The 17,509-nt window shown below is 42.2% G+C and overlaps 1 protein-coding gene across 1 annotated transcript in view; it reads left to right on the top strand.

Moving 5' to 3' along the window:
* Positions 1–101: 101 nt before the first annotated feature.
* LOC134437421 (filamin-A-interacting protein 1-like) overlaps positions 102–17,509 on the top strand; it is a 55,033-nt gene continuing 37,625 nt past the window's right edge. The window contains exons 1-9 of the mRNA XM_063186910.1: positions 102–297; positions 459–544; positions 645–756; positions 1,776–1,911; positions 6,024–6,150; positions 7,361–7,462; positions 8,836–8,958; positions 12,501–12,610; positions 14,122–14,203. Coding sequence (XP_063042980.1) covers positions 234–297; positions 459–544; positions 645–756; positions 1,776–1,911; positions 6,024–6,150; positions 7,361–7,462; positions 8,836–8,958; positions 12,501–12,610; positions 14,122–14,203 — 942 coding nt within the window. The 5' untranslated portion in view covers positions 102–233. The remainder of the gene's footprint in view (positions 298–458; positions 545–644; positions 757–1,775; positions 1,912–6,023; positions 6,151–7,360; positions 7,463–8,835; positions 8,959–12,500; positions 12,611–14,121; positions 14,204–17,509) is intronic.

A 17,509-nucleotide genomic window follows, 5' to 3' on the forward strand; every position in this document is an offset into this window, starting at 1 on the left:
CCGTCTGGAGAAAAACCAGAAAAAAACTGAGCGCGGATCTCGATGCGCTGTTGCTATGCCAACTGAATTAGTGAGCCACTTTTGCGTGCCTGTACCTGAAACAGCTAGTGCTAGTATTAGTGCCTGCAAGAAATTTGCTTGTACTTGAAATAAGTTTTGAGTATTTGCTGGTGAACAATGAAACGTTGTCTCTCTATGTAGATAACACTTTGACGCTAGCAAAGACTGACAGTATGGCTTGTTTAGTGCCAGATTTCCCAGCTGTGCTTCTCACCTTGGAGCACTTGAGTGATCTAGGTAAGAAATCTTAGGGCCTATGCTAGAAAATGTGCTGGACTTTATTTCGTTGTCTCTTGATAACCATGGGACGTGTCTCCTTTCCATTAGTAGGCTACTATGCCACTGATGTAGCCTAATGTTTAATGTTTCTTTTCGCCCGTTGTGTCATTGATTAAAAGAAAAACAACTGAAAGACGAAGACATCCCGTTCAGCGAAGAAGCTTCTCACCACCTGAGAGAGATATCCTCTGCAATTAAAGAACTGGTGAACGAGACATCCTAGGCCTAATGCGATGCATGCTATGTTTCCTTCTGTGGAGACATGCGACGGTTGGAGATGTTAAAATGGTTTCATTTTCTCGTAGGAAGCATCTCGACAGGCAGCCCACGAACAGCTGGAAGTTCAAACTATTGAAAATGGCAAGATGCGCCATCATGCTTATCGGGTTCGCGATGCAATAACCAAAGAGATGCGAGGTGTGTAGAGTTTGTGTCAGATGATTATGATTGCGGTTAGGGGAGCATCTGTGGGCACTGGGCAGCTTCTGACCAAAACATGAAGAAAACATCCAGTGCTTCGTCATTGCACAGGCTCCCAGTGAGGTTAGTTTAGAATTGTCTAGAACAGTGTTTCTTTAACTTTTTCAGATCGAGGACCACTTTGACCCCCAAAAATGTTCAGGGACCACCTATCAACTGAATTGACATTTGATGGGTGCTAATTTGACACTGCTCATTTAGATACAGCTCACTTACTTTTTATTCACATTTACAAGCCTGACTTGTTGTGGTGAAAATATGACTTCAGCTTGTTTAGCTTTGTAATAATGTTACCAATTAAGCCTACTGCTAGCTTGTCTTGGAAAATAAATCCCTGCGCGGACCACCTAACCTCTATCGCGGACCACCAGTGGTCCCCGGACCACACTTTGACTCACTGGTCTAGAAGTCATGGTCCCAAGGCCCTAAATACACAAGCTTATAGGGCAATCATTCTAAAAAATAGGTCTGCAGAATCTAATATGCAGGTTGTGCCAAAAGTACAATCTAAACAGGGAGAAATAAATGTCATAAGCCATATGCTGCCAATGCTGGTATGCTTCCTGTTGAAATCAGACTGCCCCAATCAGTGGCATGTGTTAAAGAAAAGAAAAGAAAAGAAAAGAAAAGAAAAGAAAAGAAAAAACAGCACCTTGATTTTCATCTGCTTTTGATAAGGGTCATTTACCAGTCTCTTTAGATGATACTATCTGTAATAGTTCCCCCCTTTCTCAATGTATTGAATGAGTTGTGTATGATGATGTGCTACAAATAGCCTACCGTTGTTGTTATTAATAATATTGGCCTTCTGCAAACACTGTTGTTGTAGTTGTTGTTATTGTTGCTGTTTATGATGAAGTTAATCATATTGACCCATTGCAAATACGGCTGTTGTTGTTATTGTTCTTCTTCTTCTCATTGTTGTTGTTGTTGTTAATTATATTGGTCTTTTGCAGAGGGCGTCGCGGCAGCAAGGGACGTGAATGTAACCCAGTTGAACAAACTGCAGAGTGACCTGGCACGGCTTGTGGAGGAGATCGCCTCAGTGCAAACAGAACAAATAACTCTCGGAGAGAGAAACGCGGAGCTTTAGTAAGATACGAATGACACAAAGATCAGGGGCCTATACTACAAAGCTGGTTCAGGATAAGTTAAGGTTAAGTTACGAGGTAAATCATCTAATACAAGAGCTTTTCCTAAGAAAGTGAGGACTCAAGCCTATTCTATAGATCAGTGATTTTCAACCTGTGGGCCGGGGCCCAATGTTGGGCCCTGAGGGTATTCCAAGTGGGCCTTGAAATTATTTTCTAAAAATGAAAATATTATTTGTGAGTGTATTGCTGTTGACTATTTCAGTTTTAATGTGTATTGGGTCAGAGGTGGGCCCCAAACATTACAGAAAATTTCAAGTGGACCCCAAGTTCAAAAAGGTTGGGAACCCCTGCTATAGATGATTTACCTCAACTTTTAACCTTAACTTATCCTGAACCAGCTTTGTAGTATAGGCCCCAGGGGGTTATCCAGGGAACCAGGCTCAGTAGAAAACCGGGTTAAGTTAGCCTTGAGGTAGAGGTGAATCATCTAATACAGGGCTATTCAAATGGCGGCCCTGGGGCCAGATGCGGCCCTTGTACAGCAAGATTCTGGCCCCCCACAAGCCCCTTGAAATACGGAATTGGGTTTTTTTAAACATTTTATTTAGAGATAACAGTACGGGTTCTGTATCGAGTTGAAACAGGACACAGGACGTTAAAATGCAGGAATTTACACCTAAGAAATGCAAAACTTTATGGGGGAGGACACCCAGACCCCCCACCTCAATAAAGTGTCCCGTATCTTTTTCACTGACAGTCTGCAACCACAATACATATGTGTTGTTCGGCCCCTTTACTGAGAGGAATTTGAAAAACTGGCCCTCGTTGACATTTAATTGAATACCCCTGATCTAATAGAAGAGCCTATGTTCTTATTTACTTAGCTAAATGACACCAGTGGGTTAGCAGGTTTGCCACATTCTGTAGGTGAACTTGGCCAGGTCTATCACTTAAACATGGTCTTGGAATATCCCTCAGGGCAGTTCTGACTTAATATACTGTACCGGTATATTTAAAAAAGCATCACGCAATGCAATCATGTTTCATGAACACAAAACAGGAACTAGTGAAATGTTCAGAGCAACCAAAGAGGTAAAAACCCTTCTACCAGTAGTTGCTGGAGCCCTTAATCAAGAGAGTAGTTTTAGGTGTGGATGGTGGGGACATGTCCATACCACTTTTGAGATGAACCTAGCTTGTCCGCAACACTTTTTTTCACAAATATAATACAAAAACAGCATACCATGACAATTTCCCATTGAAATGTCCTACACCTTGGCCTTAATGCATACCTTTCCACCAGCGGAACACTGTAGCCTAATAAGTCACCGAAAAAAACAACAACAACATTAACTAGTACTACACCACTACAGCCTTTAGTAATATTCAATTCAATTCATTCTTTATTCCAGACCCATGGGGATCCATATCACATTAAAAAGACAAAGCATCACAACACAGTACATATATTAAAAAACAAACAAACAAACAAACAAAGACCCAGAACAACTGACAAAGAAAAAGAAGGGGGAAAAAAAAACAAAACAAAAAAACAGATATATCATAATTCTCAAGTCATTGTCCCACATACAAGCATGCTCGCCAGTGATTCCACATGATTCTACATTTAGGGCTGGCCAGGACAGCAACTAGGGTATTTTGTGACTCAGATGCCCTGCACATGAATTTATACAAAAGATTACGCAGCACAGCTGCACAAGTAGGTACCCCAGCATTGACAAACATTTGGCTTGCACTTGACCTCCTAGGAATTCTGAGCAGCAGCCTCATGCTGTCATTGTAACTTATGCCACCATCAGTTTCCTCCTGCTTCCCTGTTTATAGTGGCACCACAAGTATACAATAGTGTACAGTATGCTTTAAAGACTGAGATCTTGACCAACTCAGAGCACATACTAAATTTGCGGCACAACATGTTCGCTTGCACATACAGTTTCTGCCGTTGCCTGTAGATATCGCCATCATCTGTCAAGTCATTTGCAATTATGTGGCCCAGATATTTGATCTCACTGCATCCAGAGAGTTCGGTGCCAGCCAGATAAAAAGCAGGGAAGGGGGATTGTTTGTCCTCTCTGCTCCTTATGATCATGATCTTACTCTTAGTAGCATTGTATTTTATGTCACACTCTTCTCCATATTGTGAACATATTTTTAGTAACTGTTGCAGACCAGCAGTACAGTACATGGACTAAGTATAACCAAGTCATATGCATACATTATGTATGTAATACCTTAGGACATGGTTACCATTAGAGCTGTAACGATATTGTATCGAACCGAGAAATCGGGATACACAGAGTCATGATACTGTATTGTGATACATGGAGGCAGTATCGTGATACGCCCTTTTAATGTTTTGATACCCATCAGCCCAGAAAACAACCACAGGATATGAAGTGATAGTGCTTCCAAGAATCATTATTATTATATAGAAACTTTAAAAATTATTTGTAGCCTCTTGGAACCTATTCTACCTATAACCTATCATAGTTTTTATTCATAAAGTTTATAATGTTGGCAAATGTGAAATCGTGGGGTGTATCGGACCGTAGGTCATGAATCGTGATACAAACGGAATTGTGAGTTGAGTGTATCGTTACAGCTCTAGTTACCATTATGGTAACAACTAATTTAAAACAAAGGCCATATCTTCCTGCAGTTAAAACAGGTTATGGAAGGTTTTTTGATCCTCATGATTGTGTAAAACAGGGGTTATAATAATAATAATAATAATAATAATAATAATAATAATAATAATAATAATAATAATAACTCTAATTGCTCTGCTCCTCAGCTCTGGAATGCACTTCCCCCTGACAACCGCAATATTGACTCATTACCCCAGTTGAAATGCTGACCAGAATCTCATCTGTTTCAGTTAGCCTATTCTTTATGACTATTTAACTCTGTTTTGTTTTATTTTTGTTTACAATCTGTTTATGTGTCTTGTTTTATTATTGCTTCTCTCTGTACACTGTCCTTGAGTGTTTTGAAAGGCACTTTTAAATAAAATGTATTACCATTATTATTATTATTATTATTATTATTATTATTATTATTATAATTACTAGAAGCACTCAGAGAGTGCAAATCTCCGCCAAGGCCATGGGGTCCCTGGCAACATTCACGCTGTGGAATCCTATGCCTATAGTATAACTTAAAAAAAAAAAAGAAATCCCAGATCACCAGCAAAATGTAATCACTTGTTCCCTTTGTAATTTTCAACAACTCCACAAAATTTCATCAAAATCCGTTCATAATTTTTTTTTGAAACAACTCAAGGCGGGCGAAAACATAACTTTGTCGGCGGAGGTAATAATAACTGTATTTTGTATAGCGCAATTCATACAAGACATGTAGCTCAATGTGTTTAACAGTTGGATTAACAACAATATTAAAAGTAGTGATGATGAAATAAAATGAAAATAAACAAATTTACAGTGGGCTTGCAGTTTGGCTGCAGACCCAAATGCATTTCCCAGTTCGCATGTGAAAGTACAGTGTAGTTTAACACGCCATACTGTATTTAACCTGTTCTGTGAAAGTACAGTGAGGTTTAACACATCATATTTAACCTGTCGTGGCTTAGTGGTTAGAGCACTGGGTTGGCAACCCAAGGGTTCCCGGTTCAGTGCCCGACCGGACCACGGCTGAAGTGCCCTTGAGCAAGGCACCTAACCCCCACATTGCTCCCCGGGCACCGCAGCAGGCAGCCCACTGCTACGGACTAGTGTGTGTACTTCAATGTGATTCACTAATCCAAATGGGATAAATGCAGAGAAAGAATTTCCCCTACCTAGGGGACCAAAATTGGCTCCAATCCAAAATCCAATCTCCTCCAATCCAAATTGGCTCCAAATGGCTTCATATTAACCTGTTCTGTTAAAGTACAGTGAAGTTTAAAAGTCATATTTAACCAGTGAAAGTACAGTGAAGTTTAACAAGTCATATTTAACCTGTGAAAGTACAGTGAAGTTTAACACATATTTAACCTGTTCTGTGAAAGTACAGTGAAGTTTAACAAGTCATATTTAACCTGTGAAAGTATAGTGAAGTTTAACAAGTCATATTTCACCGGTTCTGTTGAAGTAAATTGAGGGAGCCCATGAAAAAACAGCACGGCGATGGCATCAGACAGCTAAACTGCGTACTTTCTGGAAAGGCCCGCCACCAGATCCTGCTGAACAAGAAACTGAACGAGATTGAGAACTTAAAGGTATATTATGTAAAAAAAATATATATATATATATATTTTTTTTTACTTTTTTACCTCCAGCATGTATGCTGCCTATTCATGAAAAGGTGGATCTCCTCTGTGTCTGCCATTTTGCATTTCCCGGTTATAGACTTCTTTAGCGGCAAAACGTAATTTCGTCAGATTAGTCAATGTTAGTTTTTTTTTATTTATTTTTTAAAATAATTTTAAGGGTGGGCGCTGTGGCGCAGGGTGACCGCGATTTCCTCGGGTTACTGTTGTTCCTGGAACGACATCGCAAAGTTGGTCCTGGATCAACATCTAGTTTGTTAGCCTATTCTAGGTCTGATTCCAAAAATTAACGGGCATGCCAAGTGCCGTCACGGTGCTATACGGCTCTGGTTATGGCTAGGTATTACAGTGGCTACTACGATGGGAACTGTGCCTAAACCAAAACTAATTCCTAAACATAATCTGTCAGTGAAAATGTGTGCACCAACCTAACAACATGCCAAATTATGCCTTTACCAAAACATCCTTAACCTGTCAGTAAATAATTGTAGCCTATTTTGTAACAGCATGGCACTTCTGCATAACTGATCTTAATCCATAGGCTACAGATGACGTTACTGGCGCGAAATCTGACATAGATAACCACTCGAACCAGATGTAGATCCAGGACCAACTTTGCGATGTCGTTCCAGGAACAACAGTAATCCGAGGAAATCACGGTCACCTAGTGGCGCAGCGCGTTAAGCCCCCACATTTGGGCTTGCATGCCCATGGGGACCCCGGTTCCAGTCCGGCCGGGGTCATTTCCCGATCCCACCCCGTCTCTCTGTCCCACTCGCTTCCTGTCACCATCTCAGACTGTCCTATCAAATAAAGGCATAAAAGCCCCTAAAATATATATATATATATATATTTAAAAAGTATTTTTGGGTTTTTTTTCAAGCCTTTATTGTTTATTATCAGACAGGAAGTGAGTTGGGAGAGAGAGACGGGGAATGGCTGGCAAAGGACCCGGGTCGGGAATAGAACTCGGGTCGGCCGCATAGTTGACAAGTGCCCTACCGTTAGCGCCACGGCAGGGCCGAATGTTAGTTTTTTCCTTCGTAAATATTCATGAAAAGAGCCAATTTGCGAATGGACCGCATAGTTGCAATGAACAGAATATCAGTACTACCTGCTCTGGCAGCAATGTTACAGACTCTGTATTCTACTGTTAAAGGATGAAATAGGTGGCGTGGAAGACGTCAGAGAAGAGCTACGTATGGACATGGCCCAGGAGAGGCAGAAGTTTAAGGAGGCCAAAGGAGCTGTGGAAGCACAGGTAATCAGTGTTGCCAGATTGGGAGGTTTCCCCGACCCCTTTGGGCTGCTTAGGATGGCCTAAAATGGTGGTAAAAAGGGCAGGGCAGGTTTTTCTGCAAATTTGTGGCCATAGAAATCCATAGAATTTAGTTCAAATTGGGTGGGATTTAGTGCTTCTAGGTGGAGTTTGAGCATTTTTTTTGGCAGGAAATCAGTCTAATCTGGCAACCCTGCTGGTATTTTGGAGTAATAGAAAAGCAAAGTCACTTGTGCTCTAACCTTCTTGGTGCTCACACTCTAGGTAGGACGGTAGAAAATGGCCGTGGTTCGTGATGGCGCATTGCCGCTGTGAAAATACAAAGAAAAATATCTGCACACTTGAATCCTCTTTGTGTTCTTTTTAATCTGCCAAGCTTTCGGTCTATGTGCTGACCTTCCCCAGGGCTGCTGCTAACCAGAGTGCATTGAAATGGCAAAAGTGTGCATGCGCGCTGCACAGCAAAAGCACAAATGCTCCATCACCAACACGACCAATGGGAAAGCAAACTGGCCCACTTCAGAAAGACTAAGGCCAGGGATGACTGCACAGTACTCGGATACTTTTTGGTTATTTTATTGTAGTGCAAGCGTAATGACTGACGTTTCGTCACAGAGCGCCTTCCTTCTTCAAAGTCAGTAAGAGGCCACCAGACCATCTCATTGCCGCTGTACTATGCCAGTGTTTCTCAACTGGTGGGTCGTGACCCAAAAGTGGGTCGCGGAGGGGTCATGGGTGGGTCACGGAGCCGTGGTGTGGAAAAAAAATCGTAATTCATTGTTTGGCTTAAAAAAAAAACCATCCAACTTTTCCTGCAACAATTCGCAACTTTTATGTTGATAGGCGATTGAACTCATCGTCATAGATAAAATCAGAATGTTTATGCGAGATAGTAGCATGCAACCAGTCTTTCGAGTGTCTCTAAAAATATTGGGTCGTGACAGAATGAGAGTGGAAAATGGTGGGTCCCAAGACTGTTCCAGTTGAGAACCACTGCTGTATGCGTAACCAGCGCTGGTCTGGGGGCAGAAATAGGACCCGGGTATTTTTGGGGCCCCTCACAATTGGTGTCGCAGAACTGACACACCGGTCAGTTTTTTTTTTTTTGGTACATTTCTGAAAATAGGGGTCCACGAGGTTGCTAGGCCCACTGGGAAATGCCCGCTATGCCAGATGTCCAGTCCATCCCTGTGCATAACTGCGATTACAACAGATTAAAATTGATGGAAAGGAATTTTGCTGCTTGCCATTGCCTCTCGCCTTGCCTCGCCACTCCACTTCTGCCTTGTTTTGTTGAAAGAAACATTACTTTTTTCAGCTGTGTGTGTTTTTTATGTGTCTGTCTGTTGGTTTAGATTCAGGAGCAAATGAACCGCAATGAGGAACAGAAAAATGCCAACCATCAGACTCGAAGGGAACTGAACTCTCTCGTCTCTGAGCGCTATCAGACGGAAGACAGGGAGGTGGGACTCAGGAAGGTGAGTTAACCTAACCCAGTGGTTTTTTGAAAGTGGAAGCCGGGGACCCCTGGCGTAGCCTGATTACATACATACATACAATTTTCTTCGAGCAGGCGTAACTCTTAATTATTTAATCTCTGAGGGTGCTGGCCCAAATGTTAAATTCAACGTTTCAAGAAGGAGGCCGCACCTTGCATAGTAGTGTTTTTTATTGCACAAACACGTTTCGGCGTGTGCCTTCTTCACGTGTTTGTACAAAAAACACTACTATGCAAGGTGCTGCCTCCTTCTTGAAACATACATACAATACAATGCCATAGCATGAATTATTTCAACATGAGAAATGAATCCCATCACACCACATCAATCCCTTCCCCATTTTACGGAAAAGACGGCAAAGCAATTCTGTGAGCCGACCTCCCGCCCAGAAGACACCCCCGTGGGAAACACGCCGACTCCTGCAACACTTAAAGAATTCACTCTGCTCTCTGAAGAAGACGTTTCCAAACTCATCACAAGAAGCCGTCCCACTACCTGCCTACTGGACCAAGTGCCCACGAACCTTCTTCAAGACATTGCCCAAACAGTGGTCCCAGCAATCACATCCATCATGAACTCCTCACTCTCCTCCGGCACTATCCCCTCCGCCTTCAAACAAGCAAGGGTGACACCACTACTGAAGAAGCCTACACTGAACCCTGCTCATGTCGAAAACTACAGACCTGTCTCACTGCTTCCCTTCCTATCCAAGACGCTAGAAAGGGCAGTTGCAAAGCAGGTCACCAACTTCCTAAACCAGAATGTATTACTGGACCCAAAGCAATCTGGTTTCAGAAGTGGACATTCAACTGAAACTGCGTTACTCTAATTGACTGAAGCTCTAAGGACTGCAAGAACGGAAGGACTATCCTCGGTCCTCATCCTACTAGACCTGTCTGCAGCCTTTGACACAGTCAACCACAAGATCCTCCTGAGGATACTCACAGCCATGGGAATCACAGGCGTTGTCCACTCATGGTTCAACTCCTACCTCTCTGGACGCACCTTCAGTGTGTCATGGCAAGGGAAACTGTCTACGACTCACACCCTCTCCACAGGCGTACCCCAAGGATCAGTGCTGGGACCCCTTCTGTTTGCAATATACACCTCCTCCCTGGGACGTGTCATTCAAACACATGGGTTCTCCTACCACTGCTATGCTGATGACACCCAGATGTACCTGTCGTTCCGTCCAGATGACACCACGGTTTCGGAACGCATCTCTGCCTGCCTCACCGATTTGTCAACATGGATGAAGGACCACCACCTACAGCTGAACCTGGCCAAGACAGAGCTCCTGGTGATCCCAGCTAAAGAGTCGCTCAGTCACAACATCAACCTCAAGATAGGCTCCACCATCGTGACCCCAAACAAAGTCGCCAAAAACCTTGGCGTCATGATTGATGATGAGCTGTCATGCTCCAACTACATCGACTCAGTCACCCGAACCTGTCGATTCCAGATGTCCAACGTACGGAATATCAGACCTGTGCTGACACAATATTCTACACAACGACTGGTGCAGGCCACTGTCCTGTCCCGCGTTGACTACTGCAACTCACTCATGACAGGCCTACCTGTTTGTGCGCTAAAACCTCTGCAGATGATCCAGAATGCGGCGGCACGGTTGATATTCAATCAACCCAAAAGGACCCATGTTACTCCTCTATTTATTGAGTTGCACTGGTTACCGATCGCCGCCCGGATCAAGCACAAGGCATTGACCCTTGCCTACAAAACCATCACAGGAACGGCCCCAGCTTATCTGAAGGACCTACTAACGCCCTATGTTACTGGAAGAGAACTGCGCTCATCCAGCACAAGCCGTCTGGCTCTGCCATCCAGTCGCTCTAGGTACTCCCAGTCAAGATTGTTCTCCGTTGTGGTACCCAAGTGGTGGAACGGTCTCCCAGAGGCAGCAAGACTAAGCACATCTCTTGCAGCCTTCAAGAAACAAGAATCTATGAATGCTGGAACTGGCCTTGCCCCAGGGCAGACTCCTGACATGATGTTTAGTTTAGTTAGTTTGTATGTGTGTACTCGTTATTTACTCTTTAATTAACCCTGTGAAACCTGAACCATGAAAGCAATGAGAGAAAATTCTAATTTTTTGGAATTTGCTTCAATATTGGTCCCTTATAAGAAATGTAAAAAAAAAATTCAAAATTTTGTTAAGGTCGCTGAGATATTTAATGCATCATATATGATGCATCAGGCTTTTAATGAACGGAAATTCCAATTTCATGACCATTGAAAAATGACTTTTAATGCATTTACAACTTTTTTTTAATTTAAAAAAGTTGTCAGACAATTTAATTTGAGGATTATCTTTAAATATTAAGTGAGATCCTGCCATTTTTTAAAGCCTATCCTTGTTTTAGCAGGACTATATTTTACATTTCCCACAGCCTGGTTGGGTAATTTTTTAAAATCTATGTAAAAACATAGCTGATCGAATGCTCAACAACCTATTTATGAGTGTAATATAGATCATTATTCATTTTTGATGTGTAATTTGAATATATGGGTCCATTACTACAATTGGACCACTTCTCCATTCACTTCAATGCATTTTTTACGAGATCATAATTTCAACATTTTGCATTGCATTTTCAAAATTGCAAGTAAAACCTGTTTCTTAAGGCAATATCTTTGTCTTGAAGTAAAACAACTTGTGTGTTTTGTTAAACGATCGTCGTAGTATGCTTTGTAAGTTTCCCTATGGAGCAAATGCATTGATGGCTGACTTCCTGCCACCGCCGGATGGTGCTTATATGTCTCATCAGTTTTAGCACGATCTCTCTGCAACACGGTGTAAAAATATAAACTCTTCCTTGCTTAATTGCACAAAGCAAGTGTTCAAATTAAAGGATGTAGAGTTATATTTCGGAAATTTGTACACAAACCTTATGCAATTTGACGAAATCTCAGCGTCGGTCAGGGAAACCGCTTCTACCCCATTTTCCTGTTTTTCGCCGAGCTGTGGTCAACTTGTTGTCGACCGCTGCTCTCTTGTGGCGGTTTCCGTGTACTGCAGGACGTTTGGAAATGACACGCAGGATGTTTTTCAGATCGATTTTTTTGCGTGTCAGCGTGGAGAGGGCTTTGAATTTGATGAGACATATATGATGCATCCGGCGCGATAGGGTTAATTAAAAAAAAAAAAAAAAAAACTAACCCCTCTGCAACTGCACTTGTTGTTCTGTATATCTCCTGTGCACATTGTATTTGCTTGTGATGTTGGCTTGAATATGTCCTCTTTTGAAAGTCGCTTTGGTTATAAAGCGTCTGCCAAATGCAATATAATGTAATGTAATGTAATGTAATGTAATGTAATTTTAAACTGAAGTAGAATCACTCACTGCTAATTTGTGTCAATGTGCAGTGTTTCGATAAGAGTTCCCAGAAGGCCTACTCTCTTCTCATTTAGATTCAATTCAAAGGAATTATTATTAAAAAAAAAAAAGGTCTTTGGTAATATTGGTCGATTCCTTAACACATTATGGTGTGTTTTGTTACAGTCAATAAATCAGATTCAAACGTCCAAAAACAAGTTAACTGCTGCAAGGAAGACTTTAAAAGAGAAACTGGCAATGGAACGAAAGAGGGTGGAGGAGTACAAAAAAGAGAGGTAGGCTTCCCATCACCAGTGTTGCCATATTGGGCGGGTGCCCGCCCAATTGGGCTACTTGGGACAAGCGTCTGCGGGTAAAAACGGGAAAAATTGGCCATTTGGCGTTTTTGTCAGCCGTTTTGGGTACATAGAAGTCAATGTAATTTGTTGAATTTGGGCGGAATTTAGTGCATTTTGGCGGTTTTTGAGAAGCTTTTGGGCGGGATTTGGTCAGACACATCTGGCAACACTGCCCGTCAGCAGTGGTTCGGCTGGGACCCCCTTTTGGTGCTCTCACGGAGCTCTATCTCACGCCTTTTGTAAAGTCTTCACGAAAATAATAGATTAATTTTCGTGGTGCATTCACGTTATTGCCCGCCTTTCGTAAAGTATTCACGAAAATAATAGATTAATTTTCACGCTGCCTATTCACTTGAATTGCCCCACTGCTGCTATGGTTATCCAAACGTCTGCAGGGGCGGGGAGGGGGTGCTGACAGAACACTGCTGATACACTCGGGACTCACTAATTCGACGCCCTTTCGGTACTTACGCCTTATGTCCCCTAAACCTAAACCTTTCCCTAACCCTAACCTTAACCCTACTTAGCCCTAAACCTAACCCTAACCCTAACCTTAACCCTAACCTTGACCCTAAACCTAACCCTAAATTGCTTGTTTGAAATGTTTGATTACCATGTGACGGTAGGCTACCGAAAGGGCATCAAACTAGTGGGTCGCTAGGCAACAGTCGGGCAATTCAAGTGAAAAGGCGGCGTGAAAATTAATCTATTATTTTCGTGAAGACTTTACGAAAAGCGGGCAATAACATGAATGCACCACGAAAATTGATCTATTTTTTTTCGTGAATACTTCACAAAATGAGTGAGATACGGTTGTCTCACGGTGTAATATGTCTGTCAGATCCACTCTAGTCCAAAAATGAGACGAGACACAGAGATACATTTTGGAAGCTTTATTTCTGAATGCACATCTTGTGTTTGGCGGTATGGCTCTGTTCGGAGGAAGTTCCCCGGCTTCTCCATGAGCTCCATGGAAGCCAAGACAGGGAACAGCAGCATCCTCAGGTGGAGTGCCTTCCATTTAGCTGGAAAGGCAACATACCCCCTAGAACAGAGCAAGCAACAATGACAACAGTGTGACATTGTTTGGCAATGATAAGTCTGGTGGAGCAGGGGAGGTGGTGGGCGCAAAACAAGCAGCAAAAAGCAATGACAGGAAAACAAATTCAGTTGTTTAAATAAAACGTGCCAAAGGCCAGTATCCAATTGCGAGCAGCAGCTGATTAACCAAAGCACAGCTGATTCGTGGACAGCTGTAGGGGTTAAGTCGGCGTCAGCCAATAGGCAAAATGGAGCGTTGACTACATGGTCTGCCAGAACTATCGCAGGTTGCTTGATTTTTAGTAGGCCTAGTTATATCAATAGGTCGTTATATCAATTCCATAGTTTGTCACGTCGATACTTCTTTAAATGCCTGTTGAATGCCTGAATGTCTTCCATGTTGACAGAGCGTCACATGAAAAGCAGCTTGCAGAGGTGAAAGAGACTTTCAGAAAGAAACAGCAATCCCTCCAGCAAAACATTACAGAGGTAAGCGGACAGACAATAAAAAAAGTAAGGCTAGGACTTAATAACATTAAATATGATTCAATGATTACACAAACATTAACGCTATAAAAAACACATTTTAATCACACTAGTATAATATAATTACGTAGTTCTGGATTTCACCAGTGGAGGGCAGCATTATGCCTGATGGTGTACAGCTGTTGATGAATCAACAAAGTTTGTTACAGCCTCTGAAGCAACAGAGAGATGTTTTCTAATAGCCTGGGTTTACAATGTTCGGAGTGTACTTGAAAGCATTTTGTTTTACAAAAAAACCCCAATGAAAACCCCAAGAAAGCTGTTTGATAGAACATTTGACCCTATGTAACGCCGCATTATGTAATAACGGTGCAATATGTAATAATGTAACAAATTATTACATAATGCGGTGACAATTGCCGCATTGTGTAATAATTTACGCATTTCGTAATAAATTTCTTGAACGCATTTCGTAATAACTTTTTTCTCATCTTGTAATAAATTATTACAAAATGCGAAATTTATTACGGAATGCGGCCGCAACTTTTTTTTTTTGATGGAAATGTAATAACATGGTGCATTATGTAATAATCTATATGGATATGTTTTTTCTGCACTTGGATTCAATACACACATAGTCTCAGTGACATGGTAGTCACTGCCCTCTCTCTCTCTCATTCTTCTCAGTTCTCAAACTGCTCGAGAGTCGTGAATGATGCGGTTAAAACCGTTAAGAAATCATTTCACAACTTGTGTGTGTGTGAGAGAGAGAGAGAGAGAGAGAGAGAGTGTGTGTGTGTGTGTGTGTGTGTGCGTGTGCGTGTGTGCGTGTGCGCGCGTGTGTGTGTCCGCTGACGCACGGAGACAAACCTGGGGTGCGTTTCCGCAATGTTAGCTTTGAACTACAGATGTACTTTGTAGTTATCTACTTACTTCAAGGCGAAATCCGTGCATTTCTCGAAACCTTACTATTCCCACAGTAAGCCAAAAGTAGTGCGGCTACTTTCCTAAGTCCACACCGCTACTTACTTTCTTGGCATTGCAGTGCGTGACCAAAGAAGCAACAAGAGATAAGCATGATTGCTGAGTCATGATTCAGCTGTTTCCTCCTAAATTCAGCGCGTGAAGTAGAAAGCAATAGTGTACAACCACCACCAGCACATTTGATTGGATGTCACGACACCGTGACTCCGCTGTTTCCTCCACAACACACCTTGTAATTTCTTTGTGAAAAAACACGGCCGTGGCATTACAATCAGACACCGTCCGCACCAATAATGCAGTATTATCTGCATGCCGATTGGATTTCGTTTCATTCCGAGGTGTAATTTGTAAAATATTTGGACAATAAAGTTGTGGTTACTCCCAGAAAATCGCCTGTTGAAGTGTCATATTCCTAATTTTTTTTCGCGCGGATTTCATTACATAGCCTAGTGGTATTCACGCTTGCATCCCAATGAGAAAACAGAAGCCACGCCGGTTCGAATCCACATGGTTGCAGTGCCACAATTTTGGAAATATCTGGCAGAAATAGATCATTTATTTTGTGTATTACCAACACACACGTGCAGCCAAGGGAAAATGTGTTACACTGTAGGGTCCAAAACACGATTTCACGAGTTGTTGTCAACATGCTGCACAGCGGATTCGAACCCGCGTGGCTCGCGTCTTCCCATTGATAGGCAAGCGTAAATACCCCTAGGCTATGAAATGAAATTCGCGCCAAAATTTTTTAAGTACTTCACACGTAAGCCAGTGCATTTCCTGGGGTAACCAATACTTTCTTATCTAAATATTTCACAAATTACACATCGAAATGAGACGCAATTCAATCGGTATACAGCTAAAAGTATATTATAAGTGTGGGATTCATCAGATTCCAAGGATATGACATTTTTTTTTCACGAACAAATGACATGACGTGAATTTGTGTTCTGAACACTCTCGCAGCTGTATCATCACTTTGTGTGCATGTCGATTGATTTTCATCGCTTTTGCACCACAGGATTAAAAGATATTGACATATTTGTGGTCAAATATGTACTACAAGTTTAGCTAATGGGTGGAGTCACACTCTGAAGTAGACTAGCGCTGTGTGTTACTTGGGGTGGCTGAGGTGATGTCTGGACTCAATGGATCTACTCAAGCTGTACTTCAACTTCACTGTCGAGATACGGATAGGAGGCGCCTCACTTTCAAAGTCACCACTACTTCAGAGTGCACATTACTCCAAGCAGTAGTTACTTCGTGTGCTAACGTTCGAGACACAGGAGTTAGCAACTTTTATAGTATCTACTCTGCAAAGTTGCTAACCGACTAGCTACTTCGCCTTTGAGAAATCTACCCCTGGCCCATATTGATCCGACGTAGATAGAGGGAGTCGCCGCGTTCTACCGACATACTAAGCACCGCAGAGAATAGGCCAGTTTCTAATATTGTAACACCTTTCCAGACCTATAGGCTACATTTCAAGAAGTGAAATGGCCTTAAACAGTGGCAGTATCCACCAGATACCGTCTGAACCGTTTTATTATTTAAAATAATAATCATATTTTTTTGTAGGTTTCCTCCATGTCAATGCGCTGCAGCAGCGCCATGAGGGTGTGCCAGACCGTTATTATGTGGCTCTTCATTAGGTTTCAAAATAACATTGTTAACCTAATAGAATGTCTGATTGATATGAACTCTATTTGTGCATATAGCATATTTAATTTTATGTTTTCGATGTGTTTCCCTCATTGTGGAGATTCTCGGTTGGATCCAGAGTCCTGAGTTGGGTAGGCTAGGTGTAGCCAAAAGAATCCCCCTCCCCATCACAGAGCTATCGCGCACTACCCACCACCGACTGTTTTTATTGCCCCAATCCCCCACACTTCGTTTGCACAGTAAGATTGTCATTATTAGGGTATGTCACATGACTTTTTTTTGAGTTTATTAACGCTGCTGTACTGGCCTATAGCCTAGAAACTTGACTGTGACTATATGGCGCTTCGTTTTTGTCAAAAAAAAAACCCGATATGCTTCCGAAGCATAACCTGACACGGTGGTTTTGAACTGCTGGAGAGAGTGAACCTCTTTCTCCAGGCCCACATAGTATCCACATTTCCATCTTTTTTTCTGAAGTTGAGGACTGCTTCGTACCTCTGTCAGTAACCGAATCCCTTCCGACGTTGTGTCTTTTGCGCATGGAGTGGACAGTGTGCCAAATTGGGTCGTAGCAATGTTTTAACTAGGCCTAACCTATATGCAGTAGCCTACACTCACGAGGGATGACCAGGATTTGAAACAAACAGGTTTGATTCTTGCGGT

Source organism: Engraulis encrasicolus, chromosome 21 (genome assembly GCF_034702125.1).
Source record: "Engraulis encrasicolus isolate BLACKSEA-1 chromosome 21, IST_EnEncr_1.0, whole genome shotgun sequence".
Classification (NCBI taxonomy): domain Eukaryota; kingdom Metazoa; phylum Chordata; class Actinopteri; order Clupeiformes; family Engraulidae; genus Engraulis; species Engraulis encrasicolus.